This window comes from Phyllobates terribilis, unplaced genomic scaffold, assembly GCF_046119375.1.
Source record: "Phyllobates terribilis strain yellow unplaced genomic scaffold, ASM4611937v1 Scaffold_11__3_contigs__length_659146591, whole genome shotgun sequence".
NCBI lineage: Eukaryota > Metazoa > Chordata > Amphibia > Anura > Dendrobatidae > Phyllobates > Phyllobates terribilis.
The window spans coordinates 391,160,272-391,176,779 of record NW_027362771.1 but is presented as its reverse complement, the minus strand read 5'-3'; the positions used below and the strand labels follow the sequence as shown (position 1 = coordinate 391,176,779).

Below are 16,508 nucleotides of genomic sequence, written 5' to 3'. Positions count from 1 at the left end.
TATGTGGCAGACTGCAGTGTATGATACAGCACAAGAGGATGTGTCCTGTCTGCTGCTGCTGTATTAATTACAGATATTTGTAGAGATAGCCACAGATATCAAGGGCCAAGGAATTTTTTTTTTTTCTTTATCCTGGTTATTTGCTTAAAAAGCAATCCAGAGTACACATTTTTTCTGCTCCATTTGCTTGTTAGCTCTGCAGAATAAAGCCAGATCTGTTCCAAATTTCAGCGATAAAAATCCAGAAATTTGAACTGAACGTGGAAAATATTGGCCCCCTTTTCCATTCTGTTGCAGTGTGTCGGTCAAGCTATTCAAACTAGGTGTCTGTAAAGAATAGTATTAGTAAATTACAGGCCTGCTATTTAACACCGTAGTGCTCTGTCAGACATATCACCTATAAGACTGTTCCAAAATCAGACATTTCTTCCATTTCCATTCTGTTGCAGTGTGTTAGTCAACCTATTCACACTAGGTGTCTATGAAGAATAGTATTAGTAAATTATAGGCCTGCTATTTAAAACTGTGGTTCTCTGTCAGACATATCACCTATAAGACTGTTCCAAAATCAGCCATTTCTTCCATTTCCATTCTGTTGCAGTGTGTCGGTCAAGCTATTCACACTAGGTCTCTGTGTAGAATAATATTGTTAAATTACAGGCCTGCTATTTAAAACAGTGGTTCTCTGTCAGACCGTTCAAATCCAGCCATTTGTAGTGAACGTGGAAAATATTGTCCTCCACTTATAGATTGTAGCAGTGTGTCAGTGTACATCATTTTACAGCTCCATTTGCTTTTTTGCAGAATACAGCCAGATTTTTTTAGTTTTATTCATATTTCTGTATTGTGGAAGCAGAGGAACTTTTTTTCAATGATCAGACCCACATTATCCATATGACTGCCATAATAATACAGAAATTTTGTGGAGCGTGCAAAATATTCCACTCCTTTTCAAGTCAGCCACCTGTGTTTTGTTGAAGCAATTGACACTTGGTCGCTGACAAATACCATACTATTAGGAGACTGCCTGAAACCGTGGCCATCAGACATTATCCCATATGCCTGTCCTTATAATCCAGCAATTATTGTGTTTTCTTTTTTACTTTTCTGTTTTCATTGGTTGTAAGCTATAATCATCAACATTAACAAAAATAAACACTTGAAATAGATCACTCTGTTTGTAATGACTCTATATAATATATGGGTTTCACTTTTTGTATTGAAGAACTGAAATAAATTAACTTTTTAATGATATTTTAATTTAGTGAGATGCACCTGTATTTTGCCTTATATACAAGTCATTACCCTGGAAAGGATGTTTTTTAATATATTTCCCAGGAAAATCCATTTTGGTTTTGGTTTTGCATGTTTTATTGCGAATCCATAAAAGTGGCGTAATACCTCTGACAACATTGTTGAGAGCAGTGACCTGGGAGTTAGAAATGATTCCAGGGGTCTTACCCATACTGTTTCCATGCCATTTGAGCACTGTTCACATCGATTTGAGCAATTTTTAGTCCCTTTGCAGACCGCCGGGGGGCTGCCAGAAAAATCCTTGCGTTTCCCATAGACTTACATTGGGCTTGTTGCTCGGACCGAGCACTCGAGCATTCCAATGTGCTCGACTCGAACAACAAGTACCCTAGCATGTTAGTGCTCGCTCATCACTTCTCATGGTAAGTACAACAGTCTCATCAGATTTAAGAGACATAATTGATAAGTTTAGCAGTGCATAATGTGAAAGCTACTAACAGATCCACTGCTAAGGTGTATTCCCATCTCAGACATTTGCATCCACAGAATATGCCATGAATGTTTGACAAATGCCGTTCTCACATTTGTACTCCACATCTTTCTTCAGAAATGGGTGTTCCCTATCCTGCTTTTGTTTTTTTCTGTAATTCTCATGGAAATCAATGAAGAGGACAACGAATGTGCACGGCCATCTCTCTATTCATTGGAAATTGGAGTGCATCTATCAGACAGTGATGACATATCATGTGGATAGGCAATAACTATTTATGGTGAAAATACCCTTTTATTAGATTGTTTAATGTTTAAAGGGGTTTTCTATGAGTTGAAAAAATCTTAACCTATAACGTTTTTGTGTTGGAAGTTATTTCAATGCATTTTTTCTTGGTTTGATGTTATTTTCTGATACCATTATCCTGGGCACATGCCACTCATTTGCTTTCAGGTTTGGGGTCATGTTGCCAGTTCAGCTTACTGCAATTATAACTTTAAATTGTGGCTTCCCGTTCCCACCATCTTTCTCCTGCCACTATACCTCCTTGTGCTGTAAGGCCAATGACACCTCCTTTTTCCATCTCTATCTAGTGAATACATCTCTTGCTGCACTAATATATTCTATTCCCATTACATCCCCTTGCACCAGGTCCACCTTTCCATATGTGATGGGCTGGAGGCTACTGAAATGGTGCACGGTGTGGAGTTACTGTGGGGTAAGTACAGTGACTATGGAATATGACCGTCCTCCATGATCTGTGACATGCAGGGACTTTAGTGGAGGAGACTACACTTGGGTTACAGAGCAGGGTGCGTGAGCACGTGCGGTCATTGGCGCGGCCAGGACGGTGACCGATCCCCGGGAGCTGAAGACGCTACCACGACACTTTAAGGCTATGCACGACTGTGATCCCAAGACACTGCAGATACGTGGTATAGAAGTGGTGCGTCTCGGTTCTCGAGGTGGTAACATCAAACAGCGTCTTGCCCAAAGGGAGGCGAGATGGATAGTGAATCTGGACACCGTTAGCCCACGTGGACTAAATGAGGTTCTAAGTTTTGCTGCGTTTCTATAACTTAAAAAGATTTTAGGCTCTACTCTCCTGCTCTCTCTGTTATGTAATCCCATGTGATTTATTTTATCATGTTTTTACCTTATAGTCCTTTATGGCTTGTTTTTAATTTTTTTTATTTTTTCCACTCTTATTTTAGTGATGATGTGCTGTATACCTCTATGTTGAACCTTTCTGTGGTCGTGTTTGTTTCGACATCTCATCCTCAGCCCCTGTGATGGAAATTCTCTGCTTAGAATGTGTTAATATTTATGTGATATGGAGCAGTGTGATTTAAAAGTGGAATTGTGAAATGTGGTATTATTGTGAGAGGTACATAAATTGTCATTATATGCTGCGCTATTTATGACTTGTTAAAAAAAGTTTGGATGTTGACCTCAATGTTTAAAAATGCCAATCCCACTCTTTTCTGCCTACCTCATTACCATCACGTTGACTAACGCTGTGCGCATGCACGCCGTCGGTTTCCCTCGTGCGCGCGCCCTGTTGTCTGCTGTCTCCTGCTCTGTGCGTGGTGCGCATGCGCAGGGGGCTTGACGGCTTGGTCGCGCGCGCATGACAGGATACCTACAGCGCATGCGCCGCCGTGCGGAAATCACTGTAGCTTGGCTGGTCATGTGGTGCGTCACATGACCACAGAATCTACATATTTAAGGTCCTTGCACATGGTGCTACTTCAGCCTCTTGAGAAAGTCACATCGTGTCAGGCGAAACGCGCGTTGAGGTGGTTCTTCCATGGGTTAAATGCATTCAGCACTTTAGCATTGTGTCCCATCCTTTGGTAAGGCTTCTTTTATAATTATTGGACTGTGGGTGTTATATGTGATTATGGACGGTTCTCAGTCCTGTGTATAATCAATGACTGCTCGTTCCCAGACCCTTCTCTTTCATTTGGAATTCACCTTACCTTAGGAGTCCCCACCACCCAAATTTATATAATATGGTGTGGGTGGGGGCTCATAAGCCGTTCTGTGCTGCTATCCCTTGACCCCGTGTATCCCTATTTTTAAATGCTGTGATTTGATTATGTAGTCTTTGATGTAATTAATAAAGATTGTTTTTCTAACTAAATTACTCCATGTTTTCTCCGTGTTTTAAACTTGGGTTACAAAGCAGTAGCTGATGATGTTCTCCCTATCCCATGTACAACATGTGATTGATGATGTGGTGCATATTGGGGCAGTGACATTAGTCTTGGAAAGCCATATGACAGATGGCCATATCATCACTATGACATTGATGGGAAAGAATCGGCAGCGAGATCACGTGATCCAAATCCCCGCAAAAAAAAACGGATTAACTCTTCATTCCTTGTCTTTTGTAACATTCACCACAGCAGTCCAAAATCAAAATAATAGTCTCAGGAGAGAGAACAGAATATAAAGAAGACACAGACACAATGAATAGAGTTTATGCATTTTTATTATTATGTATTATCAAATTTAGTTTAATTTAATCATCCAGTGCCATTAATAGGATTTACTGCATAAAAAGGATGTGAACCAGAGGAAGGCAAAACAACCCCATGAGTGGGGAAAAATTCCTTCCTGACCCCAAGTACTGGCAATCGGCTAATCCCTGGTTCACTGCAGTGTCGGCTCTGGATGGGGCCCTGTCACACATTTTATACATATAGCATACTTATATTTCTATCTTATCTTCATATCTAGACTATTTAAAGCTTACTGTATGTCTAAGTAAGGGGGCACCTACACTGGTCGATTATCAGGAATGGGCATTCTTAAGAACAGTTATTCTTACTTACCTATGCTTGTTCTATTTTAATTCAATGTTAATATACTTTGTTTTTAACTATACTTATATTTTTTTATTGAATTTTAAAGATACTTCTCCTTTCTTACCTATTGTTATCTTTTTTACCTATACTTCGCTATACTTATTCTTTCATACATATACTTATAATTTTTTTACCTCTAGTTATCCTTTTTTACCTACACTTATCTATACTTATCCTTTTTTACCTATATTTACCTATACCTATACTGTCTAATCTAAACTTATACTTTATTACCTATACTTATTGATTTTACCTATATTTATCCTTTCCTACCTATACTTTTTTTTTTTACTTATATTTTTTTCCAATATTTATCCTCTCGTACCTACACTTACCATTACTTATCTATACGTATGCTTTCTTACTCATATTTACCTATACTTATACTTTCTTATCAATACTTATCCTTTCCTACCTACTTTTACCTATGCTTTTCACTTATAGTTATCCATGTGGAGGTCCCTGATGGTGGACATCCGATCTTCTGGTCTTCAATCTTCTGGAAGCTCAGGTATACAGCTTGCTCTGATATTATTGAGCTGGTGTCTTGTTGAGAGTTTTCTAGTTGACAAATGAAAACCCTCTGAACGTGGCCTGGCCCTCTGGTGTCATTGATAGCGCAGCCTCTGCCGCTTGGATCTTGTCAAGCTTATGAGCACGGAAACTGGGTTTAGGCTTAGTTGGCTATCGAAAAAGATGCAGGAAAAAGTCATGGTAAATTTGGTGACTAATCAAAACTGACTTGAAGTATTGAAAAAAAATTGCTTAATATTAAAGGAACATTTTCAAATGTAAATATAATATCTTAGAGATAAAACTAGCACAACAAGCATTGAAGCTCAGGTTTAGTCACTTCAATGAGCTGCAGTGCCACTAATCATCTCTATGGCCAATCATACTTCTGTCTCATCATGCATTGGATGCAGAATTATTTACAAGTAACATGCAATAGCTCAAGTATGAATAGAACTAAAACTTTTCAAATAAGTACAATCTGTATAGAAACAGCAGTAAAATTAATAAAATATTAGTCTCACTAAACCTTCAAATATTTCTCATAGCCAATCATGAGAATTCTATTAAAATTCATTTTTATTAATAATTAATCAGTCAGCAGAAGGAAGCATGGCGTGCTCTAAAATTTCCTATTTTGCTATCAAAGCAACCTGGGCTTCCATAACACCTCAGCAGTGCCACTTTGATGCAGTAATTGATGCAAAAGGAGCCCCGACCAAGTATTGAGTGCATTTACTGAACATACATTTCAGTAGGCCAACTTTTCGGATTTTAAAAACCGTTTTCAAGCTGCTGTTATAAAGTATTTTAATTTACTGAGATAATGACTTCTGTGTTTTCATTGGCTGTACGCCATAATCATCAACATTAACAGAAATAAACACTTGAAATAAATCACCCTGTTTGTAATGACTCTGTATAATATATGAGTTTCACTTTTTGTATTGAAGAACTGAAATGAAATAAATTACATTTTTGATGATATTCTAAATTTGTGAGAAGCACCTGTATCACTTCAACTCTGAACATTTTGACCTGTTAACAGACTCTTTCCGAATTCTCCAACAGTTCTGTTTTTTTACAAAATTGATTCATATTTTTTTATTTATTTTTCTTCTGGTCAAAATCAGCAGTGGAGATTACAAAAATGAGAATTATTATTAAAAAATGTAAAATAATCTTCTGCCTGAAAAATTATCAAAATGTTGTGAACTGGTACGTATGAAGAGCTCATTTATATTTTTTTTTAGCCAAGGGTCATCTTCTCTAGCTCCAGCCACAGATGCCTATGCAATGCTTTACCATATTAAATGGCTTGCACCTGACAGAATATATAACTAGCTAACTGCATATAGCCTGCAAAGTACAATACGACAGACTAGACATTCACCGGTAATAAATTAAATTGTACAACCAGCCTGATTGTCTATAATATTAATGTAAAGATTAACGCCATCCAAATTATTTTCCAACCCTGACATTAACCCCTTAAGCCCCGCGGGTGGTTTGCACGTTAATGACCGGGCCAATTTTTACAATTCTGACCACTGTCACTTTATGAGGTAATTACTCTGGAACGCTTCAACGGATCCCCCTGATTTTGAGATTTTTTTTCGTGACATATTGTACTTCATGATTGTGGAAAAATTTCTTCGATATCACTTGCGTTTATTTGTGAAAAAAACAGAAATTTGGCGAAAATTTAGAAAATTTTGCAATTTTCAAAATTTGAATTTTTAAGCCCTGAAATCAGAGCGATATGTCACACAAAAGAGTTAATAAATAACATTTCCCACATGTCTACTTTACATCAGCACAATTTTGGAACCAAAATTTTTTTTTGTTAGGGAGCTATAAGGGTTAAAAGTTGACCAGCGATTTCTCATTTTTCCAACAAAATTTACAAAACCATTTTTTTAGGGACCACATCACATTTGAAGTCACTTGGAGAGGTCTTTTTGACAGAAAATACCCAAAAGTGACACCATTCTAAAAACTGCACCCCTCAAGGTGCTCAAAACCACATTCAAGAACTTATTAACCCTTCAGGTGCTTCACAGGAATTTTTTGAATGTGGAAGAAAAAAATGAACATTTAACTTTTTTCACAAAAATGTTACTTTAGACCCAATTTTTTTTATTTTCACAGGGGTAACAAGAAAAAATGGACCCCAAAATTTGTTGTGCAATTTCCCCTGGGCACGCAGATACCCAATATTTAGGGAAAAAACACTGTTTGGGCGCACGGCAGGGCTCGGAAGGGAAAGAGCGCCATTTGACTTTTTGATTGTAAAATTTGCTTGAATAATTAGCAGACGCCATGTTGTGTTTGGAGAGCCCCTGTGTGCCCAAACATTGGAGCTCCCCCACAAGTGACCCCATTTTGGAAACTAGACCCCCCAAGGCACCTTTCTAGATGCATAGTGAGCACTTGGAACCCCCGGATGCTTCACAAATTGATTCGTAAAAATGAAAAAGTGAAAAAAAAAACACTTTTTCATTTTTACGAATCAATTTGTGAAGCACCTAGGGGTTCCAAGTGCTCACTATGCATTTAGATAGGTGCCTTGGGGGGTCTAGTTTCCAAAATGGGGTCACTTGTGGGGGAGCTCCAATGTTTGGACACACAGGGACTCTCTAAATACAACATGGTATCCGCTAACAAATTGAATGGAAAATCGGCTCAAATTGTTAGCGGACACCACATTGCGTTTGGAGAGCCCCTCTGTGCCCAAACTTTGGAGCTCCCCCACAAGTGACCCCATTTTGGAAACTAGACCCCCCAAGGCACCTTTCTAGATGCATAGTGAGCACTTGTAACCCCCGGATGCTTCACAAATTGATTCGTAAAAATGAAAAAGTGAAAAAAACACTTTTTCATTTTTACGAATCAATTTGTGAACCACCTAGGAGTTCCAAGTGCTCACTATGCATCTAGATAGGTGCCTTGGGGGGTCTAGTTTCCAAAATGGGGTCACTTGTGGGGGAGCTCCAATGTTTGGGCACACAGGGACTCTCTAAATGCAACATGGTATCCGCTAACAAATTGAATGGAAAATCGGCTCAAATTGTTAGCGGACACCACCATGCGTTTGGAGAGCCCCTCTGTGCCCAAACTTTGGAGCTCCCCCACAAGTGACCCCATTTTGGAAACTAGACCCCCCAAGGCACCTTTCTAGATGCATAGTGAGCACTTGTAACCCCCAGGTGCTTCACAAATTGATTCGTAAAAATGAAAAAGTGAAAAAAAAAAACACTTTTTCATTTTTACGAATCAATTTGTGAAGCACCTAGGGGTTCCAAGTGCTCACTATGCATCTAGATAGGTGCCTTGGGGGGTCTAGTTTCCAAAATGGGGTCACTTGTGGGGGAGCTCCAATGTTTGGGCACACAGGGACTCTCTAAATGCAACATGGTATCCGCTAACAAATTGAATGGAAAATCGGCTCAAATTGTTAGCGGACACCACATTGCGTTTGGAGAGCCCCTCTGTGCCCAAACTTTGGAGCTCCCCCAGAAGTGACCCCATTTTGGAAACTAGACCCCCCAAGGCACCTTTCTAGATGCATAGTGAGCACTTGGAACCCCCAGGTGCTTCACAAATTGATTCGTAAAAATGAAAAAGTGAAAAAAAAACACTTTTTCATTTTTATGAATCAATTTGTGAAACACCTGGGGTTCCAAGTGCTCACTATGCATCTAGATAGGTGCCTTGGGGGGTCTAGTTTCCAAAATGGGGTCACTTGTGGGGGAGCTCCAATGTTTGGGCACACAGGGACTCTCCAAATGCAACATGATATCCGCTAACAAATTGAGCCGACAAAACACTTTTTCATTTTTACGAATCAATTTGTGAAGCACCTAGGGGTTCCAAGTGCTCACTATGCATCTAGATAGGTGCCTTGGGGGGTCTAGTTTCCAAAATGGGGTCACTTGTGGGGGAGCTCCAATGTTTGGACACACAGGGACTCTCTAAATACAACATGGTATCCGCTAACAAATTGAATGGAAAATCGGCTCAAATTGTTAGCGGACACCACATTGCGTTTGGAGAGCCCCTCTGTGCCCAAACTTTGGAGCTCCCCCACAAGTGACCCCATTTTGGAAACTAGACCCCCCAAGGCACCTTTCTAGATGCATAGTGAGCACTTGTAACCCCCGGATGCTTCACAAATTGATTCGTAAAAATGAAAAAGTGAAAAAAAAAACACTTTTTCATTTTTACGAATCAATTTGTGAAGCACCTAGGAGTTCCAAGTGCTCACTATGCATCTAGATAGGTGCCTTGGGGGGTCTAGTTTCCAAAATGGGGTCACTTGTGGGGGAGCTCCAATGTTTGGGCACACAGGGACTCTCTAAATGCAACATGGTATCCGCTAACAAATTGAATGGAAAATCGGCTCAAATTGTTAGCGGACACCACATTGCGTTTGGAGAGCCCCTCTGTGCCCAAACTTTGGAGCTCCCCCACAAGTGACCCCATTTTGGAAACTAGACCCCCCAAGGCACCTTTCTAGATGCATAATGAGCACTTGTAACCCCCAGGTGCTTCACAAATTGATTTGTAAAAATGAAAAAGTGAAAAAAAAAAACACTTTTTCATTTTTACGAATCAATTTGTGAAGCACCTAGGGGTTCCAAGTGCTCACTATGCATCTAGATAGGTGCCTTGGGGGGTCTAGTTTCCAAAATGGGGTCACTTGTGGGGGAGCTCCAATGTTTGGGCACACAGGGACTCTCTAAATGCAACATGGTATCCGCTAACAAATTGAATGGAAAATCGGCTCAAATTGTTAGCGGACACCACATTGCGTTTGGAGAGCCCCTCTGTGCCCAAACTTTGGAGCTCCCCCAGAAGTGACCCCATTTTGGAAACTAGACCCCCCAAGGCACCTTTCTAGATGCATAGTGAGCACTTGGAACCCCCAGGTGCTTCACAAATTGATTCGTAAAAATGAAAAAGTGAAAAAAAAAACACTTTTTCATTTTTATGAATCAATTTGTGAAACACCTGGGGTTCCAAGTGCTCACTATGCATCTAGATAGGTGACTTGGGGGGTCTAGTTTCCAAAATGGGGTCACTTGTGGGGGAGCTCCAATGTTTGGGCACACAGGGACTCTCCAAATGCAACATGATATCCGCTAACAAATTGAGCCGACAATTTGTTAGCGGATATCATGTTGCATTTGGAGAGTCCCTGTGTGCCCAAACATTGGAGCTCCCCCACAAGTGACCCCATTTTGGAAACTAGACCCCCCAAGGCACCTATCTAGATTCATAGTGAGCACTTGGAACCCCAGGTGCTTCATAAATTGATTCATAAAAATGAAAAAGTGTTTTTTTTTTCACTTTTTCATTTTTACGAATCAATTTGTGAAGCACCTGGGGGTTCCAAGTGCTCACTATGCATCTAGATAGGTGCCTTGGGGGGTCTAGTTTCCAAAGTGGGGTCACTTGTGGGGGAGCTCCAATGTTTGGGTACACAGGGGCTCTCCAAACGCAACATGGCGTCCGCTAACAATTTGAGCCGATTTTCCATTCAATTTGTTAGCAGACACCATGTCGCGTTTGGAGAGCCCGTGATGTGCCTAAACAGTGGAGCTCCCCCACAAGTGTCCCCATTTTGGAAACTATACCCCTCAAGGATTTTATTAAGGTGTATAGTGAACATTTTGAACCCAGAGGTACGGCACAGAATTTGTTTACATTAGGTCATCATATTGAATAAGTTGTCATTATTCTTGAGCGCAAGTGCTCGCTACTTGAGTTTGCATCGGGTACTCAGGTATGCACCATGTACAGCGTGTGCTCGAGTGACATGCTCGAGTCCCTGCTCCGCATGTTTCACGGTTATTAGACACCCAAAAAAAAACCTGCGGGGATCGCTCGTGCATGGCAGGCAATCCCCGTAAAGTTTTTTGGCCGCGAAGCATATGGGGCAGAGACTCGAGCATGTCACTCAAATACCCACGATACTCAATGCATACCAGAGCACCCGATGCAAACTCAAGTAGCGAGCACTTGCTCTCAACACTAGTCGCCATATCGTCATCTTTTTTTCTTACTTTTGAAAAAAATCCCAACCCCAGCCCTAACCCTAGCACAACCCTAGCCCTAGCACAACCCTAGCCCTAGCACAACCCTAGCCCCAGCACAACCCTAGCCCCAGCACAACCCTAGCCCCAGCACAACCCTAGCCCCAAATCCAGCCCCAACCCTAGCCCAATCCTAACCCAAGAGTTTATTTTTGACGCCGTTCCTTGTGCGGTATAAGTGATTAGACGACTTTATTCTTCGAGTCGGTGTGATTACAGCAATGCCAGAATCATATGGGGTTTTTATGACTAACAGCTGTCACACACTAAAAGATGCATTTTTTGCAAAATCTAGTTTTTGCATCGCCATATTTTGAGAGCTATAATTTTTCCAGATTTTGGCAGACAGTCATGTGACGGCTCGTTTTTTGCGGGATGACTTGACGTTGTTATTGGTGCCATTTTCAGGCACGTGACATTTTTTGATCGCTTTCTATTCCGATTTTTGGGAGGCAGAATAAACAAAAACCAACAATTCAGGAATTTTTTATTTTTATTTTTTTTATTCTGTTCCGCGTGTGGTAAAATTGATGAGGTAGCTTTATTCTTCGGGTCAGTACGTTTACAGCGGTACCACATTTGTATCATTTTTCTATGTTTTGGCGCTTATACACAATAAAAGCTATTTTATAGAAAAAAATATTTTTTAGCATAGCTTTATTCTGAGAGCTATAACTTTTTTATTTTTCGGCTGATGGAGCTGTATGGCAGCTTGTTTTTTGCGGGACGAGATGACGTTTTCAGCGGTATCATTTTTATTTATATGCGTCTTTTTTATCGCGTGTTATTCCACTTTTTGTTTGGCGGTATGGTGATAAAGCATTGTTTTTTGCTTCGTTTTTTTTTTTTTTTTTTACCGTGTTCACTGAAGGGGTTAACTAGTGGGACAGTTTTATAGGTCAGGTTGTTCCGGACGCGGCGATACCAAATATGTGTACTTTTATTGTTTTTTTTTTTTTTTTTTTTATAATAATATTTATTGATGGGTACATTATATTTTTATTTTTGGTGTATTATTATTATTTTTTTTTTATAATATTTTTGCACATTTTTTTTTTTTTTTCCACTTTCACACAGTTTATACACTTTATTACTTTGTCCCACTCTGGGACTTTCACTTTTTTCTTTCTGATCGCCTGCATGGCACAGGAATGAAGCACCATCCCTATGCCATGAAGGCTGTCAGAAGTGCACAGTGTGAAGATTGCTTGGAGATGCACTGCGCATGCCCAAGCAATCTTCCTGCTCTCTGGTGACCCGGATGTTGTCATGACGACATCGGGTCGTCATGGCAACACCCGGGAAGCCTTTGCAGACTGCGCTGGAAGGCTGTCAGAAGTGCACAGTGTGAAGATTGCTTGGAGATGCACTGCGCATGCCCAAGCAATCTTCCTGCTCTCTGGTGACCCGGATGTTGTCATGACGACATCCGGATGTTGTCATGACGACATCGGGTCGTCATGGCAACACCCGGGAAGCCTTTGCAGACTGCGCTGGAAGCCGGAAGAGGAGGTGAGTATCGCCGATCACCTCCCCTTGCCCCCGCAATGCCGCGATCGACTTCGATCGCAGCATCGCAGGGGTTAATGTGCTGGGAGCGGTGCAGGACCGCTCCCTGCACATAGTACCGGGTGTCAGCTGTGACAATCAGCTGACACCCGGCGGCGATCGCGCCCGCACAGCCTGTGTGCGTGCGCGATCGCCATGACGTACTAATACGGGTCTGGCTCTTAAGTCCCAGGGCACAGACGCGTATTAGTACGTCAGATGTTATTAAGGGGTTAAACATAAAGTATCACAGAGCCAAAAGCATAGAAGATTGTGGGAAACTATCTTATTCAGATCCATGTGACAATTCAGTACATTTACTTACTACAGGGATGTATGGTGGGGCCATCCTAAGGGCTTCCACTGAGACCCAATCAATTCGCTGGAAGAAGTGGTGTTCCCGGATGTTACTATTGACTCCTAATCTCTGGACAGGATCTTCCTGGAGGAGCTGTTCAATGATGTCTTTGGCGCCGGAGGAAAAATATTCAAAGACTGAGGGATGGTAGCCACACCCGCTGGTAAGCATTTTGTTTAAGATGACACCAAACGAGTACCAGTCTACTCCGGCGTTATACTCCTTCATGTCCAGGATCTGCCATAGAGAAGCATTATTAGTAGTGCTACCTCTTGTATGTCACCGTACTTATATGTCACTCATATTGTTATGTGATTATATAGTAAATGACAGTAAGTCTTACTACATAATCGGGAGATAAAAGGGATCTTTCATAAATACACTCCATAAATTTAAATTAATATAGGATATTAAAAATCAGAACGAATGTAATATATATGATTGTGACGGCGCAAACAACGCTCAGCTCAGTGTGTTACCGGCTCAAACTTTAACCTCTTCACCCCCGGGCGAGTTTAATTTTTTTTTGTTTTCATTTTTTCCTCTCCTTCTTCCAAGAGCCATAACTTTTTTTACTTTTCCATCTACATAACCGTATGAGGGCTTACTTTTTGCACGACAAGTTGTACTTTTGAATGACACCATTCATTTTATCATATGATGCACTGGGTAAAACAATTCCAAGCGCTTTGAAATTGCAAAAAAAAAGTGCAATTTCACTATTTTTTTTATTTTCCAAGTTCATTATACGGTAAAACTGACCTGGCAATATGATTATCCAGGTCGGTACAATTACGCAGATACCAAACATGTATAGTTTTTTTTATTATTTAAGTGGTGAAATTTTTTTGAGAAACTTGTAAAAAGAAACCCCTTTGCTTCTATCGCCATTTTCTGAGACCTGTAACACTTTCAATTTTCAGCATATTGTGCTGTAATGGATTATTTTTTGCGTTCTGAGTGACTTTTTTATTGATAGCATTTTGGGTAGATACAATGTTTTGATCACCTCTTATTGCATTTTATTACAATATTGCTGCAGCCAAAACAATGTAATTCTGGCATTTTGATTTTTTTCCTCAGTACGCCATTTACTGATTAGATTAATTTATTTTATATTTTGATTGATTGGACTTTTATGAACACAGCGATACCAAAATATGTGTATTTTTTTTAATTGTTTTATTTTTAATGGGGAAAATGGGGGTGATTTGAACTAGTGTTTTTTTATTTTCCTCATATTTTTAAAAACATTTTTTTAACTTTTTACTGTATTTATTAGTCTTTTCAGGGGAATTGAATCTGTGACTGTCTGATGACTGATGCACTGCTATGTATAGCTAAAATCATAATCTCCTATGAATGGCAGCTAAACGCTGGCTTTCACAGGAGTACTGTCATGACAAGCACGGAGATCTTCAGCAGACCCCCGACTGTCATGGTAACCCATCAGCGCCCTGTGATCATGTCACAGGCACGCCGATGAGCATGTGGAAAAATGCACCCCCCTGCCGGCACATGTTAAATTCCCCTGTCAGAAATTGACAGCAAGATTTAACAGGGTAATGGCCGCAGGGGAAGCAGTGTTACACCCACAGCTGTTAAAGGCCCATGATGGCTCGGCGTGCGAGCTGACATCCAAGGCAGGGACACGACATATGACCGACATGTACGTCATAATTCATGAAGGGGTTAAGCAGCTTTCTGTGACATTATGGCTGTAGTGAGGTGGCGGCTGGCCTTGTCTAATATACTCAGAGAAGCTTAGTCTGATGTACTTGATACTTTTTATCTAATAGATGTAATAAATGGAGGAATAGGAGACTCTGCTCCTCCTATTTGGTGATTGTGGGGTACATAGCAGTGAAGAACCCAGAGTTCACACATTTTTCACCTTTTCTGGGGATTGGTGATATATTGAAAATCCTTTAAAGGTGTTTTTCAGGACTTTTATATTGATAACCAGAACAGGTCATCAATATAAGATTGGTGGGGGCCAACGCCCGGCAGTCCCACTGATTAGCTGTTATCTCCTCTGCCAGTGGTTGGATATAACCAATAAACAGACATCACAGATCCATTCACTGGTTAGTGGCGGCTGCTGATACTACAGATTTGCGTCTGTTGAAATAAACACTGGCAGATCTGCAGATCTCGGCACAGACCACTAAACAGTACAATGTTCAATGTTCTGCTCTGTTTACATCAGGTTGCAGCCAGAGTTAAGAGCAGCTAATCAGTGTGATCGGACCCTCAATAGTTTTATATTGATTAACTGGTATAAATAAAGCTCATCAATGTGAAGTGCCCCCGAAAAAAACTTTTAAATAAAAAAATTCTATTCTCACCTCAGGAGCAATGTAACCCATGGTCCCAGCGAAACTGGTGGCTGTCCGGTCTCCGTGCATGTTCTCAAGTGCAAGACCGAAATCCGTGATCTTAATGTGGCCCCTATCAGTCACCAGGATGTTCTGGGGCTTCAGGTCTCTGTAAGAAAAATAAAAGTAACCTAAGTATAAAGTAAGTGTTCTTCCTATATCACGACACGTGAATAAACATTTCCCCATACTGCTGTACTTTCCTCTGAGATAACTCCTTTTCTATATGCCCTGTACCACTGTAGGGATCACTGTGTTACATGTGACGGCCGCTCAGCTGCAGCTTCCTGACAGTGATGCAAGAGAGGACTGATGGAGAAATTCTTTTTTCCATCTTCTCCTCACCCGAAAAAATTGGATCACACTATGATAACACTCTGATCAAATTCTATTCCTGGTTTAATCAAAGTGTGATTTGCATAATCATCTGGATTCTCTTAGATGAGAGAATATACGCTGGTGTGACCCAGCCTCACACTGACTACATTACCTGTGGATGATGCCCTTAGAATGGAGGAACTGGATCCCACACACTAGTTCGGCGGCATAGAATCTGACAAAGAGAAAATGAATAAGTATCAGATCCCATAGAGAGTAAACTTGGGAATTCATATTAGTCAATAGGAGCATTATTCTATATTATTCCATCATAGGACCATTTTCTATCATTACACTAAGCATTTTCATTTCAGTTACTTTACCCAACAATCAGACTGAATCTGAGCTCCTGAAGAGACTGTTATAAAGTATTTCCACATTCAGAAGTAGAGAGACTCTCAGGACCCGACATGTCAGGAGTGGAAGTAACACTGCGACTTTCAGTATCTAACTGCTCTTTTATATACAACGTAGCTTAGAGGTTTTTTTAAAGGGGTTATCTGGTCTCAGAAGAAAAGTCTGCAGTCACTCTATGTGACTGCCAAATCATGACGCTGTAAAAAGCGCATACTGTCACTATTGTAGTCTCGGGAATACATGTATTATAATTACATACTT

General features: G+C 40.5%; 1 protein-coding gene across 1 annotated transcript; it reads right to left on the bottom strand.

Annotated features, from left to right (window-relative positions):
- Positions 1-4,494: 4,494 nt before the first annotated feature.
- On the bottom strand, positions 4,495-15,609 carry LOC141165193 (protein kinase C delta type-like). Its single transcript, XM_073650826.1, has 3 exons — positions 15,483-15,609; positions 13,102-13,371; positions 4,495-5,301 (listed from the first exon to the last, which is right to left on the bottom strand). Exons 1-3 carry the CDS (start codon positions 15,540-15,542, stop codon positions 5,179-5,181), a joined length of 453 nt encoding a protein of 150 aa, XP_073506927.1. The 5' UTR covers positions 15,543-15,609; the 3' UTR covers positions 4,495-5,178.
- Positions 15,610-16,508: the final 899 nt, after the last annotated feature.